At 37.3% G+C, this 25,628-nt stretch overlaps 1 protein-coding gene across 2 annotated transcripts in view; it reads right to left on the bottom strand.

Moving 5' to 3' along the window:
- ofcc1 (orofacial cleft 1 candidate 1) overlaps nucleotides 1–18,636 on the bottom strand; it is an 87,500-nt gene extending 68,864 nt beyond the window's left edge. For both annotated transcript variants that reach the window (XM_053228195.1, XM_053228196.1), the window contains exons 1-3: nucleotides 18,532–18,636; nucleotides 2,294–2,360; nucleotides 1,715–1,918 (exon numbers count right to left, since the gene is read on the bottom strand). In XM_053228195.1, coding sequence (XP_053084170.1) covers nucleotides 1,715–1,918; nucleotides 2,294–2,360; nucleotides 18,532–18,540 — 280 coding nt within the window. In that variant the 5' untranslated portion in view covers nucleotides 18,541–18,636. The remainder of the gene's footprint in view (nucleotides 1–1,714; nucleotides 1,919–2,293; nucleotides 2,361–18,531) is intronic.
- Nucleotides 18,637–25,628: the final 6,992 nt, after the last annotated feature.

Here is a 25,628-nt window from a genome sequence, read left to right as displayed (position 1 = left end):
TGCCATTGGGATCCATCTCACATGTGTGTGCATCTGTGGCTTTGACAGACTATACACTGCCATTAACCAGCAATAATGTTCACTACTTTTTTAACAATTTCGTTTTTAAAATTTTTCTGCAAAATTCTACATTTCATCAGGGACAACGTATAATATCTACTCAGCTCTAAGACAATAATTCTCTCACTATTCTTACCACACACACAGCTATCCACATAGATATACATCATACACCCAGTCTTCAAAGTGTGTTTACACCAGGGGTGTAACGCAGTGCCATTATCTGCATCTGTATCTGTTTAGTGCTCAAAATATTTACTTCTGGATTTAAACCGGAAGTGGTCATGGTCTGTACCAGAAAGTTGTTGTCGTTGTTGTTGTTGTTGGGTTAACGCTACCACTGTGCCCTAGGAACACCGGAAAACACTGAAAAAAACAGGACTGCTGGAAAAAGTAGTATTTTTTTTCATTCACAAATTATAACAACAAGTAGCAGAACATAACTTCACTCAACTCCTGAACCAGACACCCCGTGGAACTTTCTGGAAAGTCTTCTAATTTGACTCAGTAAGCAAACTAACCAACCTTCCCAAATGTCTTTCCCAAGGTTGGCAAAAAAAACTGTTATTTAGGCTACAGCTGACAATAATAGTCATCTAATAATATTTTATCAGATTTAGCTTTTGAGTTTGTTACACTGCAGATTAGAAAAGTTCCCTGGACACACTATCAGAATTTATTAGAAAGCTTGGATGGCTGCTGTGAGTCAAATATTTTCTTTCAATAATGTTGGAGAATGATCATTTAGGAAAACAAAAAATACGCTCAATGAAGTATAAGTATAAAAAGTATATTACAATTTATACAAGATTGTTAAAATTAATTAAATGATTATTTTTGTGTCAAGCCCTGCAGAAATATGCAGCTTTGTGCACAGAGCGTCTGTTTAAGGTATATGGAGCAATGGTTCAATATATGAAAACATATTTCTACTCTACAGAAATATAGTGGTTTATTTTGGAGCTCAGTAAGGCAGTTGGGCTAAAGCCAAATAGTTCATCTCCCATTAATGTCATAATCACACTGTGCCTTGAGCGGGGTTGCCAGATTCCCTGAATAAAGGCCACGTATATACTGCAAATCAGAAATGGAGACCACTGTTAACTTTTCCCTTCCAAAAGACTGGGGAAAAAAGAAACATATGTCTACTTTTTCCTATGCAGAAACATTTTGAGATCATTTTAAATTTTTCTGTGCAGTTTCTGAAATGTAGTTGGGGTGGACATTTTGCTGAAACCTGGCAACCCTCTTTAAAGCTTCTTCTTCTTCTTCTTTAAATCTCAAGATTAAGGTAAAAACCTCACACGAGTTTTCTATTGTTTTGTCCAGCAGGATCCCAGTCCCTAAAGCTGGCAAGCTTTCTTTAAAAAAAAACAACACCCCAAAATTAACACTCCACTTATTTTTCATATCTGTATTTGTATTCATTTAGTATGCATTAGTTGTTTAATCTGAATAATGTATTCACATTCGGTTTGCACCAGCTGTACACACACATACAGTACACCATCACAACTTATATCTGCTTTCAGAAATAGATGGAACTACTTGTTGAGGCAGGCTAGCTGAGGAATGTGGGCCTGTGGAGGTTAGGATGGGAGGCAGGGCAAGTCTCTGTCATTGTCTTTGAGTGTAATGAAGAGTGAAGCTTCACCTCTTGTGCCGGCAAGGGCTTCCAGCTTCGTTTGCTGTTGGTGAGCGGCAAGAGTGCTATCCTGCCCGTCACCTCCTATTTCTCTTCCCCCATCCCTCTGTCTGCCACAGCTCTGCTTGTCCTCCTCCTCTCCACTCAGGAACACAGGATTTACAATGCCCTTCATCATCCCTCTCTCCTCTTCCTCCAGCTCCTGCTCTTTGGCTGGGGAGATAAAAAGAAAGAGAGAGGAGGTCAAGGCAGTGCATTTCTACCCCAAAGTGCATTCAATATAGTGAGGCTTCTTTCCCAGCTGAAACATTCATGTGCAGCCTGGAGACTGTAACTGAAGAACAATTAGGTTAAAATTGACCCTAAAATCATGCAGGGAATGAGTGGTGGGGGGAAAAAGAGAAAAAGAAAAGAAGAAGAAAATGAAGATGGGGATGAAGGAGAAAAAGAAGAAGAAGAAATGATTAAAATAATTACAAATTGTGCCCTGACAAGCAAGAGCAAAATTTAGCCCAGAGCCATTTGTCTTTAATTAGTTAATTAATCCTTACACAAATTATGAGCAATAACTCATCATACAGAGCTCACCCATCAGAAATTCAGCCGACTTAGATTTCTTCTGCTTAGCTTGCTTCAGAGCCTTCTGCTCCAACTTCTGGAGGGAAATTGTTAAATGAATAAATTAGTTGCAGAATGAAGATCATCATTTATGATCCGCAACTAACACAGTATTTTAAATATGGAACGACACCGAAATGACATTTAATTTACATCGCTGCTAAAGGGGTCAAGCACTAATTGAACAACAGGGGTGGAAAAAATTTAATCATAAATAGATAAGAAAAGTTGACACGAATGCCTAATGAAGGTCACATTAAAATACTTCCTCCTTCTACAAGCACAGCCCCCATCCAAAGCAAAAGCAACATTTTTCCTTCAAAAAATGCGCTTTTTATACTGTGTGAAAATGCTGATATGTTCTGTGAATATGAATATGCAAATCAATACGAACACATTGCACATAACATGAAAAGTGAGCACACATACACCCCCCACCACACACACACATGTGCACGCACACACGCACAGAGTAAAAGGGGAGAGAAAATAGGAATCACAAGTTATTGAATAAAATAAATACCAATTTGTTAAATAACATACAATACCAGTACGATATCAGTGCAGTAGTTAAAGCCTTTTATGTGTAACAGCAACCAGACTGCATAGATCAGAGTGATAAAACAGTCGGCGCAGAAGCAGGCTGCTTGCATGTACACAATATAAAACATGGTTTCAAAAATGAAGAATCAGGCTGTGTAAGAGGAAGATGTTTTTCATTCTAGATGACAGTGCAATTAAAGCAGCGAGAGGACACATTCCAATCTGGAGAGAAGAGTTTAGCGAATCTGTTTTTACATCCAACAAGCCCTAAAGCCAGACATTCATTTGCACCACTGAGATTAATGCTCATCTAATTGTAACTTATTTAAAAACCATTTTCTTTTTTTCATCTTCTCACCACTGCCTTCAAATCAATTTCTCCAACAGAAAGACTGCAATGCTGACCAAAAAAAAAATCTCAATTGTACCAATTATGTTTTAGGAAAAATTATTATTATTATTATTATTATTATTAATAATAATAATAATAATAATAATAATAATAATAATAATAATACATGTTATTCTTGTTGTATTATTATGTAATGAACTAAACTGAGACCATGTTTCTAACTGAACGTTCTCTAAGGAGCCTGAACCAACCTACCAGCTGATGTCCTGATTAATTGGAAACTCCACAACAGTGTAAAGAACTTATGAAGTTGTAAATGTAATAGCAAATTATGATTTTTTTTTTTTTTTTTTTGTAAATAGCTGCTTTAATGTTTAATGCTCAATAATCATTTTAATATCTATAAACTTTTTGCGTCATTTCAAAAGCACTGAATTGTTTATATTCCTAATTCTAGCTATATTGAATATTCAATCCTTTAGTGAGATTTTTTGTGTACTCTCAATCAGAACATGAACGTGCTTGTGCTTGTCACATTCAGTTCTTTAGCAGGTGCTGAAACTGCACGGTATGTTTGTTCTATATTTCGGTAACTTTTTGTTTCATGCACACGCAGACAGGCGCAGACATTGATGGGGCTGGTCTTTGTTACACTGATGTAATTAAGCTTAAATTAGCTCAGTGTGGGCGGATAGCCTTTAGTTCTCAAATCAGTATTTTTTGCCCTTGAGACTCAGGCACTTTGAAGAGGGTGGCAAAATATAACAGATATAAAGTTTAATTATTGTACAAAATGTTTCATTGTCACCAGACATGAGCATCATACAGGAGATAATATGCCAAACACACATTTCAGTACAATAATTCAATTTAATTCACTAATTATTATTATTATTATTATTATGATTATTATTATTATTATTATTATTGTCATTGTTGTTGTTGCTGTTGTTAAAAATATTCTGTTGTATTGAAGGAGTTAAAATGAAACTGCACCTGTTAAGGTCTATGTTACATGATTTTCCGTACAAAAGCATATTTGGTAATAATCATTGCTCATAATTTATCACATTTCATATTTACATGTTTTTTGCATAAAGAAGAGAAAAAATATATGGCTGAAATATATAGCTGAGAAATTCAGAGAGCTGCATGTAATCTTTTAATTTGCCTAAATAAGCATTGTCTTTTTTCCCCTTTAGGTATGGTATGTCAAAACAGAAATCATTCAAGGACAAAGCATACATCTGTGTGATATCTGAATAAATACACTAGACTATGATCAAAAACCGTAATAATCAGTATTCAAGTGGTTGGGCAGGCTGCCAAACTTGGGTTCTGAATCACTGCTTAACTGTTACAATATTCTAAATATCATAACAGCCCAGATCCTTCCTGACACACCATTCCAATGCAGATAAATATATTAAAAATCCTGCATTGGTCTAGTGTCTTCTGCCAAGCAAACGCTACATTACAAAACCACAACGCTACGGTACAGGCCTCCAACAAAATGGGGCAGAAAAAAAACTGGCTAGATTAAGATGACATCCGGAGGCATTCAGTTTGTGGTTTAAAAGTGAAAAGCCTGCCCGTTTTCCCAAGAGCCCTAAACATGAAGCTGCTAGTTTAGTTTAGAACAGGGAGGACAGTGGGAGGGGAAAAACATTCTGTAACTAAGTGGTGACAAGTGAAATGTATGAAGTTTTTAAAAGAATGTGATTGTTGTCAAAAGGAATTGGGCACAACAGCAGCTTGTTCAGTTCAGGTTGTAGTCAAAGAGGTGGTGGTGCTGGGATAGGTACAGATAGACAGGGCACAGGGCTGGTGGGCATAGACCAGCTCCGCAGTGAATTTTGCATACTGTACGGATCAGCGCCCAGTTCAGACGAGTCACATTGAATCTGCCATCAACCAACTGTGCTTCATGAAACCGTCGACTCTCATTTACGTCTGAGTATTTGCCTCGGCCCAGCTGCAGTAAACAAACCCTGCACTCTCAAGCTTTGTGTTTGAACCTCTCCTTCTCTCTCTGTTTATCTCCCATTGATCTGCTAATGCATAGAATAGCGTCTGTCCTCCATGAAATCAAATCAACCTAAAATATGTATTTGCAGAGGAACACACATACCTACTCAATAAACATGCACACACACACACACACACACACACACACACATGCAAAATAGAATCAGGCATTGGTGGTGCTGATGTTATATGCTTTGCTTAAAAACTTGACTAATTTATGATACAAGTAGTATATTATCAATTACAAATAATAAACAAGACTATTAATGAATTATCATTTCTAGGCATCTCTAACATTTATGACTTTTTTACTAAAATGATATTAAGGGTGTAATTTAGCAAAGAGTAGGTAGAATAGAATAGAATAGAATAGAATAGAATAGAATAGAATATATATATTTTTTAAGTTTGCAGACAACCCACAGTGATTAAAGAGGTGACGTTTTTGTGCAACCAATTACTGCAGGTCTTTTTCAATATATTTTTAGGACATGCATCTTTCAAATAAGCCCAAGTAATTGCTATGAAGCTAACAGCTCTTTGTTGAACAACAGCAGTGTCAGTTGCTAAAGACAGGAAAACATAATTAGTATTCAGGCTTAATTAATCTACACTAGCCCTTTTAAGAGAATTAGTCAATTATTTATGCATGTGTGCCACTTTGATGCCAACAGATTAAGGTGGCAACAACAAAATGAGACACTTTTTTTCATGCTTTAATGAAACTATTTTCACTATATTTACTGAACTATAAACAATAAACTTCATGTGCAAGCTCTGCTTCTTTGAAAGGAACCTTGTTATCCAGACAAGTTAAAAAATATGGTCAGTCAAAGTGTACAAAAAGAGCTCTAGATACATCACATGTAGAGAATGTATGGCCAGTAGGATTGGTGAATAATGAAATACATAAATATTATGTTCTTTTGTGCTTAAATCCAACACATGAAATATCTATCCAAGCAGGGGGCTTTGCTGGATCATGAGAAATTTGCCGGGATATTGAAGTGGCTTTTTGTTCATCTATTGAAGGGGGTCACAGTACTTCTGCTCTATTCCATTCCCCACTGACCTCTCACAGGCCACCACTTTGGACGATAAATGTCAGTCGTGATCCTGCCTCACTACCATAATAGAAAACTATGAGGTAGAGGTCTGACCTCAGCAGAGAAAAGGGATACTTACAGTACCGAATCTGTCCATTGTTTCAGACTATGAGACCTCTTCACAAAGGCCACCGACCCACTTGATCTTGGATGTGGGTGGGGGTGGATGCAGCATGTTACCGTGCTTTGCCTGAAATTTCATCCTAGTTAAGCCTCACTTATCAGGACTATAATTCAAATTAATCAAGGATTGCAAAATCCCTCAGTGGTTGTACACTGTAAGTCCAACTATGCTATTTTACACAAGCGCACAGTATTACAGTTGTGACTGAGGGGTTCACACCACTGGGCCATGTGTTATCTTATGAGGTTAAGGGTCCCTACGAATGCCAATGGCCAGATTGTAATTGGCAGAGATGAGCAGAAGAACCCTCACAATCTCGCTCCCTCTCCCATCACAGTTCATGTACTGATCTCAGCTCAGCAAGAACAGTATTTGACTGTCATGGCATGAGTAATGAGTAACTCCATCACATGCAGGAGGCAGAGTTTTACTCTGATAGTACTTCTTTCTTCTTTCTCTGACTCTGACATATATATGTATATGTATATATATATATGTGTGTGTGTGTGTGTGTGTGTGTGTGTGTGGTGTATAAAAGAACATATTGATATCATTCTCTTGGCTTGTAAGGTGGACTTTAACAGAACAGATCATAGAATAACAAGCCACAAACTTGAACACCAGAGGCCCCAATCTGTGCAATCCATAGAATTAAAATACACAGACAGTATGCCATTACCAGGCGTGGACAGCCTGTGCCATTACTGCGAATGATCTGTACTAGTGAAGCCAATACCTCCAGATCACAACAACTAACATGCATTATAGGTTATATGGTTACACAACCATGTTATAACCATTACAAAGAGCTTTTCAGTAGCTTTCAAATAACACCAGTCTATACCACTGCAATCTACAGTGCCTGAGAAAGGAGCCGTGGAAGTCAGGCATTTTAGCCGACTTTGGAGCTCTATTTCAAGCTAAACTGTTTCAATCGATCTTTTTCCCTGGGTCAGAGACTTTGTTTATTCAATCAAATATTTTGGAGAATTTATAAATGTATTTATTTAGTTTTAAGATATGGTGAACCTGTAGTACATTTTGTTCACAATATTAAACCTCTGTTCATAGAATTTTTTAAAATTTATTTAGTTTTATACAGACAAAAGTATGCACTGGTTTGCATTGTTTATAATTCGGAAATAAAAAGTCTTTTCAGTCATAATTTTTCTTCATTAATATTTTGTCAAAAAATATTCTGAGAATAATTTCCACTGGAATTTTTGGTGCTGGTGACAGTGTCCAGGAACGATGCTGTTCACCAAACAAATGAGTATAAATCCGGTTGTATGTTAATTGATACTGCTGCAAAAAAAAAGAAATTTTGGGCTATACAAGAATGACACCATCAAGTAAAATTAACATTTAAAATGAAAAAAATGTTTAATAGTCAACTGCTTCCGCATTGTCTGTTCAACCGTGATTGTGCAGTGATTATTTGCCAGTAGGTCTCAGTATTAGCTGCCTTGAGTTGTGCAAGGAAGAGGAAACTTAAACTTTGGAATTGAATATAGTAATATCTGGCTGGGTAAGAATTTTAGAAATTTTAATTCCGGACTTGAACAGTATATGACAATATACTTGAGTATATATGAGTGAGTGACAGGAATTTTTAATTCTGTAATCGAATAATGTAACTGGATTTTCTGTGCATGTCACCAGAAAGTTCCGTCCAGAAGACCAACGAGAGAGTCCGTCCCTCAAACAAACCCCCATGACGAGCAGCGTTAGCATTATTTAGCTAAGATGTGTACTTTATTTGTTGTCTAATTTTCTTAGATAAAAATGGATATTAAAGAGAATTGGGAACTATTTATCAAACTACAGGAATCCAATTTTAATTCCTGTCTTGTTTTTTGAACATGACAACTGTAGATGTGATTTGCAAGATAACAATGATTCCACAGCAGCAGATATATGATTTAGAGGCTAGCAGCAGGTAATGATACAACCCCCAGTGGCAGCACGCTTAAACAGCTACATTTAAACGGCACATTCTTTCCTTCAGTATATTGTCTATATTCATTTAAAAAGATATGCATTATGTCAAATATCAGTATTTAACAGGTAACAAAAACCTTGCGATATATATATATATATATATATATATATATATATATATATATATATATATATATATATTCATATAAATTAAGCTGGAAGTAATGGGATGAACATTACCTTTGTAACTAATTGAGCCTTGCAAATATTATCAGATTCACAAGTGTGAGACCATGTTCGGTGACAAAAGTCCTTAGTTATTTTACTTTTAAATACCTGAGTATACAGTGCCTTGCATAAGTATTCACCCCCTTGAATTTTCTCACATTTTGTAGTGTTATAACTTGAAAGTGAAAAGGTTTTAAATGTGAATATACGTCATGAATCTACACAAAATAGCCTATAATACTGAAGTAGGGAGAAAAATGTATATAGTTTCCAAAATACTTTACAAATAAAAAAATAACATTGTGAGTGCATAAGTATTCACCCCATTTTTGTGAAACCCCTAAATTAGTTTAATAATTAGTAATAATAGTTTAAAGTTAAATAATTAGTTGAATGTAGTCAAGCTGTGTGCAATTAAAGTGTCACATAATCTCAGTATAAATAGACATGTTGCTGGAAAGTTTGTTAGACACCATAAAAATTTTATGTTTTTTATTTGAAAGCCATTTCAATATAATTGGCTATTTTGTGTAGATTCATGCCATATAATCCCACTTAAGTACATTTCAGTTCCAGGTAACACTAAAAAATGGGGAAAATGTTCATGTAGGTGAATACTTATTCATGGCACTGTTTGTATGTGTGGACATGAATTTCCTCTTTTGATTAAAAGTTAAACACTGTACACATAATCTAACTTACTTAAGTAGCCTATGAATTTTCACACTCCTGATAATTAGACAATGAATAGGGGAAATTTCAGAAGGAGTAAAATATAGAAAACTATCCATATTTTCTTTATAATCTACAACAAACTGTTGAAGTGTGTTGTATGAAATATAAATGAAGATATTGCCAAAAAGGGTGAAAATACCACAAGCATACATGTATAAATGCATACAAATATAGATAAAAAAAGAAAACAATATAGTGGAGACCTGAACATGAGATACTGGTAATAAAATGCATAATGGTGTATTTCACCAACACACTGGCACTGTTGAGTAAGCTCTTTCTCTTCACCTTTATGAGCTTCACTGTGTTTATAGTAGCATTATCTTGACAACATATCTAGATGAGGGACAATGAAAGAGGCATTCATTTATTATCTAAGGTAACAAATTATTTCCCATCTATTCATTTCCGTCAAATAGAAGACTATTTGGTCTTTTTTTCATCTCGTTACTCCATTGTAATTCACACAGCTTCCTCAAGTTCCTGCTGAAACAGCAAAACAAACCCCAGGCTAAATGTGAAAGATTATCCCTTACCATGCAAGTTAGGGTGAAACTCTACACTTTTTCACACTAAACAGCTCTCCATTGGGTGTGATTGTAAAACATGTTAAGCTACTGAATCAACATTTTGCATGGGGGAGGGGGGGATGTGTGTTGTAACACGTTTTGGACATTGTTTCTGATTACATTCTGTGCAATAATAAAAACAATCCACCACCTCGCAATAAGGAACAATGAGACCGCCAGACATCACTCTGGTGCAAGTCACACGGACATCACAGCTATTCCCTACTTCAGAATCTCACTTCATTCTCCAAAACAGCTTTGTGCTAAAGACGCCAAAGACAAAGAAATATTTTTTTCCACTCATGAAATGCTACATATCAGCTGTTCCACAACATCTGCATCTTATTAGACTAAAGACTACAGTTTTATGTCCACATTTCCCATTTGTTGATTTCTTTTTTTCTCAGCTAAAAGGGGATAGGGGATAGATTCTTAATAGGTCTTCTATATCCCAAATCATGTAATGAGAAAAAAGTGAGGACGATTGTCACAGGGTCTTCAGGGACACACTTTAACAAATGCAATTGCCTGTATGTTCACACAGCACACAAACAGTCCTGAGACAACAGAATGTCAATCCTGCAACTTCTGCAGCCAAGCAAGCTTCATCTCATTGCTCTATTCCACAATAACAATGCTTCATCTGATGGCATACAAGAGCTTTAACTAAGAACAGTAACCTAGTGTTAAGTGTGACTGTTAGCATACCCTTAGGACAAAATGAAGAATATAAACATTTATAAGCAGACAAACATTTATACAACAAGAAACTTGTTTTAGGTTCTACATAGGCCAATGTTTCTTCATTATCACACAGAACAGTGTACCTTCAAATATTAATGAAAACAACAAAAGGCTTTGCAGCTCTATTCTTCTATTTATGTGATAATGTTTTATAAAATGTGTATGCCCACTCTTAGACTTTAAAACTGACTTAAATTCAATTTGTCTCCTCTTCAATTTAAAAGTCTTTTTTGTAGATATTGTTAAATTGTTAAATAGAAGTATGTTTTCTCTTTTTTTCACCCAATGTTGTAAACCTTTGCACTTAACTGCATTTCCTTCCTTTTAAATATGTGTGCATTTGGTAAGGTAAGCCAAAAGATAATCAAATAATCATTAATAATCAAAATACGTTAAAAGTCGCTAAAGGGCAAAACATAGCACGTGCTCGCACACACACACACACACACACACTCTCTGTAGCCATCACAGCATCTCAGTAGAACTGGGCTACTGAGAAGTCAGGTTTGCTCAGCTGTTAATCCTGGGCAAGAGGTCGCTCTGTTTTCAGTCTTCTTGCTGTTGTGGCAGCTGAAATATTTGCCTGACATCTTTTGTTACCTCTGCAGCAGAGCTGAAGGATGGAATTTCATAGCCACCCGAACGGAGATCACTTCACCTCGTTGCCTAAGTGAATATCCCCAGGCCTACAAGTCTCGCACCCGTTATTTCCGCAGGCGATTCCTGGATGGTGAGGATCCTATGAAACTTTTTTCCCCAGAGTTCTACAGGCGATAAACACAACGAGTTGCTATGACAACAGATAGGGCGCGAGTCTGGAAAGCCATCTCTCGTGCACACGTGCGGAGAAACGTAATGCGCGCTTGAGGCCTCATTCATCCGTGCTGTGCTATTCGAGCTGTGGGCATTCATTACACTTTCACAGAGACTGCTTTGTGGTTTGGCTCTTCACCTGCTAAACATAATGTCAGCTGCTGTTGTTAACTCATCTGCACCTTTTAACTGTGCGCAGTAAACGTTTAATCATCACGTTTTTACTTTTGAGCATTTCACCTGCCTGTGCAGACCAATCCATAGCGCTTATAGGAGAACTCAGCTCATTGCACATATCTTGTTGAGATTAGACCAAGTGATAATTTGAAGAAAAAAATGCATTTTTTTTTTTTGTTTTATAAATTCCGTTTCACCCATTGGGTTTCATGTTCTCCAATTTATAGCAATTCACATGACTCACTGAATATACAAAAAGTTACACAGTTATACAGTTACGGGCAGGGTTAGCATTTCAAATTTTCTAACAATTGCATTTGTTTAGGATTTAGTTATGTCTAAACCACTATATCAACAAATATGTTTATTTCAGTTAGGACTTCCAGGACCCTGTGACATTTAGAAATTAATCAACCTCATTAATGCCCTTATACTCTGCCATGTTTCACAGTAGGCAAAATAAAAATGTAAAAGTAGTGTGACATATTATTAACCACACAAATAACATAGCTACTTTTTTTTAAATCACTTCATTTCATTACAAAAATTGAGAAATAGCTTGCTCTCTTCTGTCTGAAGAGAAGCCTGTCTCCTGTTGGCCTCTGATGGTAGTCAGTGTGAGTCAGTTGGGCCTTACAAGAGCTAGAAAAGCCCTAGTGGTGTCGGGCCTTTCGCATGGCTTTAGTTCCAGTACTAAATTTACAGTACTAAAGTACTGTGCGATTTTGCGCGAACTATTTCCCAGTACCGTTTAAAGGGTTGCAATTGCACCGACAGTGGGCACTAGGAAGTGACGTAAGCCGGTCGACAGCAACATCATTTGTGCGCGGCGTTCAAAAACGGAAACAAAGAAGAACAACGTAAACAACCGGAGGATGGAGGACGCTGTGATCGGAGCTGTGTTTTTGTTGTGTCTTGCATCCATCTATCGCTGTTCTCCATACTTGCGAAATAAGTTGACACTACAGTATGTTTACACGGCGTTTTAAATCATGGCGGGTGAGGGCCTTTTCGTACCCGTTTAGCCAATCAACGTCTACTTACATCACGGATAGTACCAGTTGTGCTGGTTAGACCCTGCTCCGGCGTAGGAGCTAATTTGGTTCTCGAAAAAGGCAGTCCGGTACTAAAATCGCACCCAGTTCCGGAGGTGCGAAAACGCCAAAAAGTGGTTAGTTCCACAATTAGTTCAGATACTATGAAAAGGTTCCCGCAGTGCGAAAGGCCCTAATGGTTCAAGACACACCAGACAGAAAGTCTTGGGCAGTGGTTATCCATAGGTGTGTAGCCGTGTCCTATAACAGGTAGTCAGCTTGGTGCATCAGGACCTGAAGACTGCTTTAATGGTCGGCAAGCAACTAAATTGTGTTTATGCTTGGCTCAATTTAGGACTTTTTAAAGTATTTCTGCAATTTTTTTCAATTATACTTTTTAGGACGTGTTCCCTGGTGCTCTAGCAACTAAGGATCCTGCACTCTCACCCCCACGGCTCGGATTTGATTCCTGAGCATGGAACCGACACGGCTACTGGGAGTGTACTCTCAGTGCCGATCCCAGATGAAAATGGAGGGTTGCGTCAGGTAGTGCATCCGGTGTAAAACCTGTGCCAAATCAAACATGTGGACCAATGATCTGCTGTGGCGACCCCTAACGGGAACAGCCGAAAGAACAACAACCTTTCAGGACATCCTTCTGTTGTTGCATCAGGCACTTTGGATAAGTCATTTGTAATATGACTTCCTTGTATCCATTTCAGCTTAAAGCTGAAAAACATTTTTAGTATTAACATATTATTACTGACTCGAGGAGGAATACAACATTGGTAACACTTCACATTAAGGTGCTCTTAACTAGCATTATAAATTATCACGTGTATTAAATGATGTTTGTTTAGATGTTACCATTAACTAATGTTTAATCAATCCATGACTAAAAATAAGTCAACATGAATGAGCAAAATCAAATTATACTTCCTGTGATAACTTACTGAACTCTGGTCTCAGTTCTGAATTTTTGACAGTTCACAGACACAAAGAGTTACTGGTCCATATTGGTCAATGTGAGCTTATTTTTAATCATTGATGGTATGAACGTTGGTTAATGCAGGTGTTATTTGGCATATTTGATATATTATTAACAAAATAAATGATTACAAGTGCTGGTTGATTTCTTAATGTTACTTATGGTGTATTATTGCTGAAGGTCATGGTTTGTTCATGGTAACTAATACATTAAATAAGAATAAAAAAACCTTAATCTAAAGAGTTACCAAAATATTGTGTAATATAGCGAGCTGACCTGAGTTGCTGTCAGTCGCCCTGACAGACCCGTAATAGCACTCATCAATCAGCGTTGCTTTGAGGTGCCGGGCCAGAACTGGGAAAAATTTGTACTCATGCGTCATACTCCAGCGCTGATCCAGCAAATGTCATCACACCCCAATTTCAGGTACAAAAGATAGAACTACACAGTGACTGGCAGGAGCTGCAGCCAATCAGGAGAAAGAGAGTCCACATATGTGTGAGAGAGAGAGAGACAGAGAGAGTGAAAAAGTCTAATGTACTATAATAGGAAAATGCATTCAGGACTAATTAATTTTAGGTTTTTTCTTTTTGAATGGATAAAATATTTATTTATTCTCTGATTTGATGGGAAGCTGATATAGTGGGAAGCCGATATAGTGAATAATAGTCAGCCAATTTATCCTAGTTGTGGAGTTAGTATTACAACCCAGGTGAAAAGTTGTTCTACCTAGAAACCTCACAACACAATGCAAACAATTGCTAAATGTGAATAGTTGGGCTAAATTCCAAACTGCATGCTAACTTGTATGTCGAAACATCATCGGTGTCATTACTATCTAGGCATACTACTTAGTGCGCATTATGCAGTTTGACACAGGCTTGAATTCTGTCTGAATGTGCAGAACAGTGTAGCTAGGGCTGGGCAAATATGACTTTATATTATTGCTATCTTGATAAATTATGTCACAGTACACTTTTTTCTGAGATATCATGAAGGTGTTTTTTTTTTTAATTTAATTACAGACTGGAAGCAGCTGATGTGATTTTGTACTTAATCTTAATGTTCATTTTTACAGAGTTTTAGTTTTTCCTCCTGTTCAGTGTTAGATATACTTTATTTACTTTTTAAAAATTATTTAATGGCCTTTAATTATTTGCTTTTTGCAGCAGAAAATACTGCAGCAATTAAAAAAAAACTGTTTAGCCTTATTCAGCAGGGGGTGCTGGTAAGAGGTTGTAGCTCAGTAATGTTGAATTTTCTGGCCAAAGAATGTGTATATTTCCTGTAGTGATAAAGTTTTATTCACACATTACACACGTTTTTAACAAGAACCAGCCATACTGTAGAAATCTTAAAGCTTTCTGGAAGCGGTTATCTATTTACTTTTTAGATGAAACTAATAACTTGGGGAACCAACTTTTTTAAGTACATGTGACTCACTTATTTTATATATACACAGTTATACTCAGCATTAACATTTAGGGGAAGCTGTTTTATCAGTTAGATGCCATGTTAGAGCTACTGCTAATATTACAGTGCCCTGCGTCTACCAGATGGCCTACCCAGTTTAGACCTATTCTAATTGTGCTTTTATTATTGATATGAATCTCCTGGTATTGAGGCAGCCGTCAAAAGAGGCTCTTGCCTGCGTTAGTAGAACTACTCTATGTGCGAAAGAGGGCTTTGTTACTTCTCAACATCAATTACTGTAATGAGGTCCATTCAAGGTAACCCATCATGTAGGTTTGTAAACATTCATTATGCAGCATGACAATTTATACAAAGGTTCCTCATTCATAATTTACAGTGTCGAGTACAAACATACTTCAGCACAAAGGCAACTAAAGGAGTCAAACAGCTGGTATGAAGGATAGGTGCAAAACAAAGCATTTTGCTTGCAAACAGTCACAGGACATAACGTCTGCCTAAGTACACACCCGCACGCACACACACACATTTACATTGTCTCTCCATCTCTCCGTCTCCATCCCTTCTCTCTGCTTTGTTATTGATTGCCATGCAACTAGGCCATTCCTGTTCTTTTCGTAGGGGACACTTATAAAATACGGTCATGTGTTTTATAGAAATTGTTTACAAACATTAAATATATGAATGTCTAAAATTATATATATAATTACGCCTTGTCCTCCGTCACACACCTCTTCCCCTATCATGCACCCATAATGCTCAGAGAATGTCAACGGATGCATTTGTTCATCATTTGAATCATCAAGTGATGATCATTTTGACTGATATGCCTTTATCTGACTGTATTTCATCACAGCTTTGTGTTTGACTAATGACTTGGATTCGATGATAAGCAGCCCATGGGACACACTGGCCCATGATGTCTTTTTCAAATATGGTGGCTCTGCTTCAGTGCTACTATTTCACTTTCCTGTTTCATTATCCATATCACAAAGTGTGCCATTAGGATCTATGTGCTTAATAGGCTGGTTGTAAAGGCAATCTAAATAAGACATCTCCTTGTGGTCCTCCACCTCTCCTCTACGACTGTCCTTGATTGGTGATATGATTAAATATAGACTTGAATCTGTGTTTCCGGCTTCAGCTTATCCAATTAATTGCATGTGTAGGCATGAGAGTGGTTAATGATGTTATCTTACCTAATTAACCTGCATAAAGCTCCAACCGGCGGACAGTCTTGTTCATCCCTCATCTAAGTGCTCATTACTATCATTAATGTAAAGGGGCTAATCCCGCACTACTGATGTCGGGCTGCTCAGGCACCATTAATTTAACTCGAGCTCTATTTTGGCTGTGCGCTGCAGTCATTTGTTAAAGCTGAAATTATACAGCTATCTGCAGCTGACTGCTGGTTGGGGGAAATGGCTGCCAAGCATGCTTGTTTATTTAAACTGGCATGAAGCGAAGGTTTATTTAGTGCCTGGGAAGTGTTTTGTGAATGGACGTTTTATGGAGTTTTTTAACAGGGCTGAGTGAGACCTGTATTTCAGAAATAGCCTTTGTGTAGCAGACATGCTGTTCCTGTAGCAATATTGCATCTTGATCTACAGTTAAAATTGAGTACAGTTCACTTCCATGCAACTGTACTAACTGAGATGTAGTACAATAATAAAAAAAACTACTAACCTGATAGAAAACTAACCATAAATATTTTTTCTCTGTCATATACTGTAAGGCTTTTCATATTCATAAGAATTAATTTCAGTTACAGTTAATTTAGCCAGACCTTTTGCTACAATTTCATCAAGCTGTTACACGAGAATAGCTCTCTCACTTGCTTTCTTTCTGTGTCTCTCTGTCTGTCTCTCTTTTCCCGGCTTTCCCAATTTTGCAAAGCAGCTTCAATGCATTAACGTTTCAGAATGCCAGTGGATCAATAGCATTCATTGGGCAATGTGTCATTTGTTAATCAGGTATTGATGAGAGTATCGACAGGAGGCTAAATAATCACAGAGCCAGGACCAGCTTTCATATGTTTCCTTAATTATGTTCTTCATCTTAGTCTACTCACTCCAGCTCTCGCCCTGTTGTCCACAGATCTAACAGGCTACTAAGGGCTGTTACTGGCTTTAACAACTGCACTTAGCAACACATCCATATTGGTTACGATTGAAGGTCACAAGTTTATGTTTGAATTGCCGAGCACGTTTCTGCAACAGTGGTGAATTTGGAGATAGAAAAACTAGTTGCATGTTTTAATTATATATATTATGCAAAAGTTCTTCATTTGTTTCCAATCCACATCAGCATAATTAGATAATCTGACATTTCCACTGCTTCAAAAAAAAAAAAGAAGAAAAGCATTTGACTTCTCTGTGTTTGAGCACAGTCAATCAAGCTGATACAGCACTTGGAAGTGTTTAAACATTCTCCTTCGTGGTGACAATGCCTACTGTAATCGCTACTCTCAGCCAAGCAGGAGCAGCATCCGAGCCAGGCGCTAACCGCTAATGCATTCGAAACACATGTGGCTCAATTACACAAAACCCAAACGCCGGCTGTGCATCTTGGTTGGGGTTTCTCATTTGAGCAGCAGCACACACGAGTGTATCATCTGAACAATTAAAACAAAACCATGTGGGGTCTGAGTGCGAACTCGCTCATTAGCGAGCTTTCCAGGCTGCCACAGTGCTATGGCTTTGTTGCTATTAGCATGCTAGCTCAGTCCTGGTAGCGTGAAGCACCAGGGCTGTTTGGGCCATGTTGTCATTCCACCATGCTCCCAGGCTTCAGAGGCTCGCACATAGCCAGTGTATTTGAAGTGAAGGAAGAAAGAGACGACAGGCAGAGTGGGCTTAGCTGTGCTTCCAGTTAATCAATAGCACTACATATTAGTTGGCCTGCTCGCTCGCATTGCACTCCTGAAGGTCAATTTTGCCATGAGCATCACTACAGGGAGGGGATCAGGAAGACTGCTCCCTAAACTGCAGCCCAGCTTCACACCAAAACCACAACGCCACCCTTTAGTCTTGCCTTGTGGGTTATAGATATAGTGGGGAATTAAATCATGGCCTAGAGCAGTGTCATTGTCAAAACTCGTGTCATTGTCAGCATGATATTAACTGTCAGAAGAAACACCAACATTAACAGATTATATTGTGCTTTTATTAGATACAAGTATCCAGCAGATGCAGTGATATTTCATATATTTTAGAATTGTTCAATAATACCAGAGCTACCAATTTTTGCAATTATTAATTATTTTCATTTATTTGTTTTTATCATTTTGTTAATAAAATTCTGTTTCTTTGATTTTATCATTTCTCTCTATGCACTCAAGGTATTCCTTTAGAATATACATGCTGTAAAAATTACTTTAAAAAGAGCAATCCTACTTGAAGCATCTTCTTTAAATGAATCCCCAGATAATGAACGTCATCTTTTTATGCTGGAAAGCTGAGATTGAGGCCTCAGTAGATCAGTAGCTGCTGCTCTTCTAAGAGAGCAGAGGAAAGCTGTAAGAGCTAACAGCTGATGCCAAATTCTGGTGATTGATTAAGCAAATGTTTATTTGGCCTGCACCCAGCTCTCTCTGCCATCAAAATGTCAAAATATTTTGCCATATATTTAAGCCTGTAAGAAAGATGAAGCTATAAATAACACAGCTCTTGGTGGAGGGAAAAATACATAAACGTTAAGGCTAATTTATTATTCATGCCTAGATTATTCAAGTTTGAGAGCTATGGTGTTGCACAGGGCTTGACTGATATTAAACCTCATATTTTTATGAATTGCGAAAATGTCAGTTCTTGGGTTGTGTACACGGGACTATGGGACTGTGAGGACACAAGTGGTTTATACATTTGACATAATAGGGTGGTTATTGTAATTAAAGTGAGATGATTGAAATATTAAATACTAAGACTGTTAATGGTATTAGAAAGTGCTCTGCTACACAATAAGATATTTATAGACTAGGGCTGTAACAAAATTTAAATACATTACTCAGAGTAAGTAGATAATTTGTTCTAAACACAAATACAGATACAAATAGTTTTGTTTGTTTTTTTTAAGAAAGCTTGCCAGAAAAAAAAATACAAATTACAGTGGGAGGTGCATGATTCCTTTTATTTTTTGCCTATTGTACAATGGATATAAAAAGTCTACACACCCCTGCAAGTTTTTGTGAAGTAAAAGAATAAAACTAAGATAAATCATGTCAGAACTGTGGTGCTCCATTTTCTTGTTGATGATGGCTTTCACTGTGTTCTATGGTATATCTAATGTTTTGAAAATTCTTTTATATCCCTCTCCTGATCGATATCTTTCAACAAGTGAGATACCATGCAGGCTTTGTAAGCTCTTTGCGGACCATCGCTTCAGCAGTCACATGAAACCAAGGAGGTGTGAAGAAACTGTACAGAAACTGCTGGTCTTTATTTGGGGTTAATCAGAATAATTTCATGGATGACAGCTGTATGATAATGCACACTTATGCAACCAGGTTGTTGTAACTTTTTTCCCCTTATTTTTCCCTAAAATGTTTCTGATTGTTTTTCACGTATTTTTTTATATATGTTGTAATTTCACATTGACAGTGGTTGGTTTCCTTTTTTACATAACAAAAACCTGCCATTTTAACAGGGGTGTGTAGACTTTTTATATCCATTGTAAGTGGTTTGCCCTGGTAGCCTGACCCAAACTGTCTTATTTAGCTCCAAACCTGGCCCAAAATTCCCCAAAGAAATCCGCTTTCATTTATAGAGCCACCGTGCCACAGCTCACACAGTCCACATACACTGTGCACAGGGCAGCATCTCTCTGCAGCGGTCTCCAAAAAAATCAAAATGGCTAATTAAAATTTTAAAAAAACTAGTATGTTCATTGCATGTGTTTTTCATCATTTTTAAAAGAACATTCTCTCTCATTATTAAAAGTAAATGTTCTCGGAAAATCATCCCAGCATTACGATGACATGCCACTTAAAGGAACCCCATTTTTCTCACAATAGCTGTGTCCCAGCTTTATAGTAGATTCTGACAGCGTGTCCAGCAAACCTTTTACTGAATGTTTCTGGATTGTAACAAACCCATACATCGCTGTTTTGAATGATATTTCCCTAGCTTACTCAGTCACATTAGGTAGAAAGCTTTCCAGAAAGCTCCACAGGGCATCTGGTTAAGACCAATTATGAATTCAAGTGAAGTAGTTGATGTTGGGGAGCTGTTCAGGAGTCGAATAAGATTATGTTCTGCGACTTCTGGACTAGACCACTTTAACTTCTAGTTTAAATCCGAAATACACTTGTTTGGATTTAATACAGAATATTTTGAGCAATAAATAGATGCAGTACAGAAACAATGACATTGTGTTGCACCCATATTATAATATTCTGATTTTCAAATGTGTTTTTCTTTCTTTATTTAAAAACCTCTTTGTCCAGGAATAACCAGCTTTCCTTTTTCAATAGAATCAAATTGTTTAATCTCTCATAAATCAGGGTTAGAGGTCAGTGAAAGATGAGCCTGTAATGCAGGACACTCCTTAGACATTCCCTTCTAGTGTTTCTAGAGTTAGTGCAGTTATCTTACAAAGGCCCTGTGTTAGCATAGTTTTGTGTTTGTACTCAAAGAGGTTTTCTGATATATCCTGCCACGTTAGATCAGGTTAGCAAGAGTTACCAGTGAATTCAACTAAAGATCTGTCAGAAATCCTGTCAGGTTAGCTTATGTTAAAGGAGAGTTACTCTAAATTTATTCTCAAAGAAGATTTCTGAGAGAAACTGTGAGGTTTGTTCAACTCTTCTAGTTGGCAGTAAAGATTATAACATTTGTGATAAGCTCATAATCCTCTGATACATTTTGTCAGGCTTGCTCATGCTGGCTATCTAGCTAACCAGTCCTGCACTTATATGAAGGACAATTTCAGGCCATATTGAAACTCTTTTCTTGCTGTTTTCTATGATAACTCCAGGAACAAGGAAAAGATCACATGTAAAAGGCAGATACATGGGAAGCTACAGCTGACCTCAGCAGTTGAAGTGGAATGATTTCTGAAAGGCCAGGGCACTTAATTGTTCAAAATGGGCCTAGGGTCCTCATTAGAGCTTGATTCCAGGCAAATGGGGAGCATTCAGGGATAATCTCATTCCACACTGCATTGCTGATGTCATGCTAAAGGAAGAAATAAAAAATATAAATACATGCTATTATTTCTTTGCATTACTCCGATTTGGATCTTGTGATGCCTTAGTGTTGTCACACTGCCTGCAGGGCCCGGTGCCCTAAGCTGAAGTGTGTCAGAGTGAGAGAGAGTGAAATAAACATAGGCAATGTATTGGATCTTTCTGTTCCTGCAGTGACTGACTCATTTTGGCTTTCTCATAAGCCAAACACTGTGGTACACATTGCTACAGGCAGCATAGTATTATACTGTGATATACACTTGCTAGTAAATAATGTTTATTTAGTAAGATAACTTGCTTACGTCTGATGTAAAAGTTTATATGGTTTTGTGGGAGCTATTTTAGAAGTGGCCAACCAGCCAGTGCTAAAATTTTCAACCTGAAATGTACCGTTCTGCATGCGATGTTTTCTTAATATAAAATTTGTTTTAGATGTTTATTCTTGTGCCTTATCATGCCAGTGGGGGAAAAAACACATTCTAAACATTTTTCAAAAAAATAAAATGTGTATATGTGGAAAAGTTTCTGCTTATATAAAAAAAGGAGACACCTTGTGCCTGAGAAACAGTGCATTTGTGTGTGTGTGTGTGTGTGTGTGTGTGTATTAGACAGGGAAGTAGCATATGTAACGGAGGCTTTGATCAGCTGAGCGCAACAGCAAGCCAGACCACACTGACGCTGAGGTGGAGGAGACAAAGCGTGTAAACAGCGTTAACCAGTAGCACTGTCCCTCAGCCTGTATTAACTGCATTGTGCTTTTGAACTTTTAATCATCACTGTGTTAGAGTTAATGATTCATCCTGTAGTGCACCAAGGTCAGTGAAACACGCATGAGTGTGTATATATGAGCGCAATCGGTAGTGTGCATGCAGCAAACTACCCCCTCACCCCCCACCCCCCCATCAACTCTGTCTCAGAATCGTGAAACATTTGATTTCACACCCTGTCTCTCCTCTGTTTGAACTGCGCAATAGAGGATTTCAGTTTGCAAACTGAGGCACCTTGTTTGCTCTCTGTTGGGCAGCTATGAGTTATTACAGGTGTTTGACTGTGAAGGAGAACTGCATAATGAGGAGAGAGAAGAGTATTGACACACTTTAATATCTCTAAGAGCAGTAAATTCACCCATTTTTAAAAGTAGAATCTCTCCAGGTATGACCCCAAAGATCCCACAGCAACAAGAAGCCCCTCCTTCTCTAACCTTTAACTTCAGAATATAAAAATATAAAATCACGTCTCATGACCCATCTTGTGATCTCGATTATTTCTCTCTCTCTTTTTTTTTTACATAACAGGGCCCTTTCCTAGGCCAGAATAAGCTTTGTGAGGTAGAAACGACTGAGACCACTAGTGAAAATGTTTCTATTTTGCATTACTTTTTTTTATTTAATTCAGAAAATGTAATAAATTGATCATTTAATTTATATTACCAGCAGTAACCTGAGTAAATATTTACATGAATTTCAGAATTTCCTAATATTTGGTATTTCCCTCATTTGTTATAGGGACAGAGCATTTGAGCTGGCATGGACTCCACTAGTTTGTAAAACCTGATGCTTCGTGTTATATCAAATCCATTAGAGTGTCATCTGAACACATGCTTTAATGGAATGGCTAAGACTCAAGAAAAACCTGACCTTTTGTGCAAAACATTTTCAATATCATAAATTTACTTACATTTAAAAAGGGACCTATAAATAGTGCAGAATCTTATACTGAACATTTACAACATTTTTTGTGTTAAAATTTCAAAATTCTAAAACCTGTTTATTTCCAATTTTAAATTAAACAAACAAAAAAAAAAAGATTTTCAGTGTGGTCTCAGACTTTTGCACCCCACTGTATGTCACCTGAACAGGTAGCAAATCCACAGTGGAGTTTATTTAGGAAAGGGTGACTGTTTCCACTACAAACCTGTGGCTTTGTTCTATTAAATCAAGCAATCACAGAGACATGATAAGGCAGAGTTTACTAGCTATACTTCCACAAGTAATGCATACAACCAATCATACAGACTCTGCTTGATAGCACAGTGAAATTGTAGCAGTTGCAGATGTCACTTTGAAGCACTTTGAGATTAGGCCAGGCCTAGCGAGGTTGGTCCTACATTTAGAATTATTCCACACTGTATTTATAGCTCCTTCCTATAGCTGACTTCATTCTTAAAACTCTAGTTAAGCCACAGGCAAGACAGACAGTGTTCTGGGAGATGACTGTGGACACCATAATTACACTTCTGATTGCTGTTTCTTGGGACCTGATTGTGTGTGTGTGTGTGTGTGTGTGTGCTCTCACAAGCATTACTACATACTGCATATGTGCCAGCATGCTTGTGTGGATAAGTAGTTGGAAAGGTGTCTTTGTGTGTGTTTGTGCAGGTAGTTTAGGAGAATCCTCAACATGTTGAAATGTTTGCGAATTTCATTTTGATGCATTATTATGCGTGATGCATTTTTTTTGTAGAAGAGGGGAGTAAAAGGGAGATTGGTATCCTGTCCTTCTTACACACTAAGATGACATTGCCAGTTTATAAGTAGGATGTTCATGAATGTGAGTTTTCATCAGATGAATTGATTGTGTTCTGAAGGACAAAAGGGTACATTACCCGAAACCATTTAGGTGACCGTATAAACCTTAGTGCTGGAAGTGTCCATCTGAGCATGGATAAACGTCTGTCCCGTGATCATAACCTTATTGAACATTTTACACGTGTATTTGTGACCATTTAAAAAAACTAAAATTTTAAAAGAAAAGATTCAGAGATTAGGGATATAACCTAACCTATGGGTTAGCTAGCATTCATACCTGGGAATGGAGGAATTATTGGCAATGTTCAGAAACTTGGTTATGTGCCATTCATGCTTTCTTCAGTGGGTCCTGGGCCAGGAAGACATTCCCCACATTATCATACTGCCACCACAAGTGTGTACTGTTGATATGAAACAGGACGGCGCCACAGGCGTATGATCCCTGAACCAAATTATGATCTTTAGAACCGCATTGTGCAAACAAACCTGTATTTGTCCAGCCAAGCACGGAAGGTACACTTTATTGTTCACTGCTGAGACATTGGCACATAACAGGTTTTTTAGCTGTTGTGTTCTATTTGAGACAGTCTGAAAAGTGACATGTTCTGAGATGATTAAAATATTACATCCCGCAAATGCTCGTTTGAGATCTGGAGAATTTGGAGGTCAGGGCAATATCTGACACCTGACATTGTAGGCACTTTCGACTGTGGACAAGGTTAAATTCAGGATATCATATTTAGGATTTAGAATACTCAGAGAATACCCTGAGTGCCAAAAATGCAGGACAACTACTGCTTAGTGAATGCATTATTGTATGTTTTTTTCAACATTCATATAATATATAGTTAAATACATTTTAATAGTTGAATAGTTCATTTAACTACCTACAGTTGGCCAGGCAGAACTTTCTTTGTCAGTTGTGGCATCAGAATGACAGCAAATATTCTTCTGACACTTTTCTGACAAAGAGCCTTCAAATTAGCAAAATGAACACTAGCATCTTTCTAACTTTTTAGTTTATAATAGTTAATAGTTATTTCATTAGACTGTCTAAATTAACTAATTAATAGAGACTCTTAATTAATTAACTAAATAAGAGAAATGTGGCCATCCACAATTAACTCTTAACTGAGTACCTGATTAGAAATTATCTACACTAGCCAAATAGCTAGATTGTAGGCTTCCATAATTGAACAAATGTAATAAAATTTGACAATCGCATCTGGTTACACACAGTAGGCTAGCTAGTTATCTAGTAGGCTAGCCAGTTATACCAGTTACCCACCCACACCACCAAATTTAACCCCTGCATTTGAGACTTATAATAGTAAAATCAAATGTTTAACAAGATGTAAATTTAGCTTATACCTTTCAGCATGCAAATCCTCAATATGTGCTAGTCTGATCCAAGGCTCATGATCTCTTACGTGATTTGATTCCAGCACTTAACCTCTGCGGGAATTAAATTGCCTAAATGATTTAGGCATTTTTCTTCATTAAAGTGCATAAATTAAGAGAAAGTTCGCTGAATGATTAACAGAGAGTACTGCATAACTTATCAGAGTCAAGCTTGGTCCTTCTGAGTGTCACATGGAAAATCAGCTTCATTGTAAAGCGTGCAGTTACTCATTTGCTCATTTTTAATGCCTTGAGCATAGAACGGAGCATAGCACTTGATGGTTGAGGGCCTTGCTCTGTTACAACTCTGTAACACATGATGATCAGCCACGAATAAAACCAAGCTCTAAAAAGAGGGTCCTTAAGAGAAAGATGGCTT

Source organism: Pangasianodon hypophthalmus, chromosome 22, assembly GCF_027358585.1.
Source record: "Pangasianodon hypophthalmus isolate fPanHyp1 chromosome 22, fPanHyp1.pri, whole genome shotgun sequence".
Taxonomy (NCBI): Eukaryota; Metazoa; Chordata; class Actinopteri; order Siluriformes; family Pangasiidae; genus Pangasianodon; species Pangasianodon hypophthalmus.
This window is presented reverse-complemented; position numbering and strand designations above follow the sequence as displayed.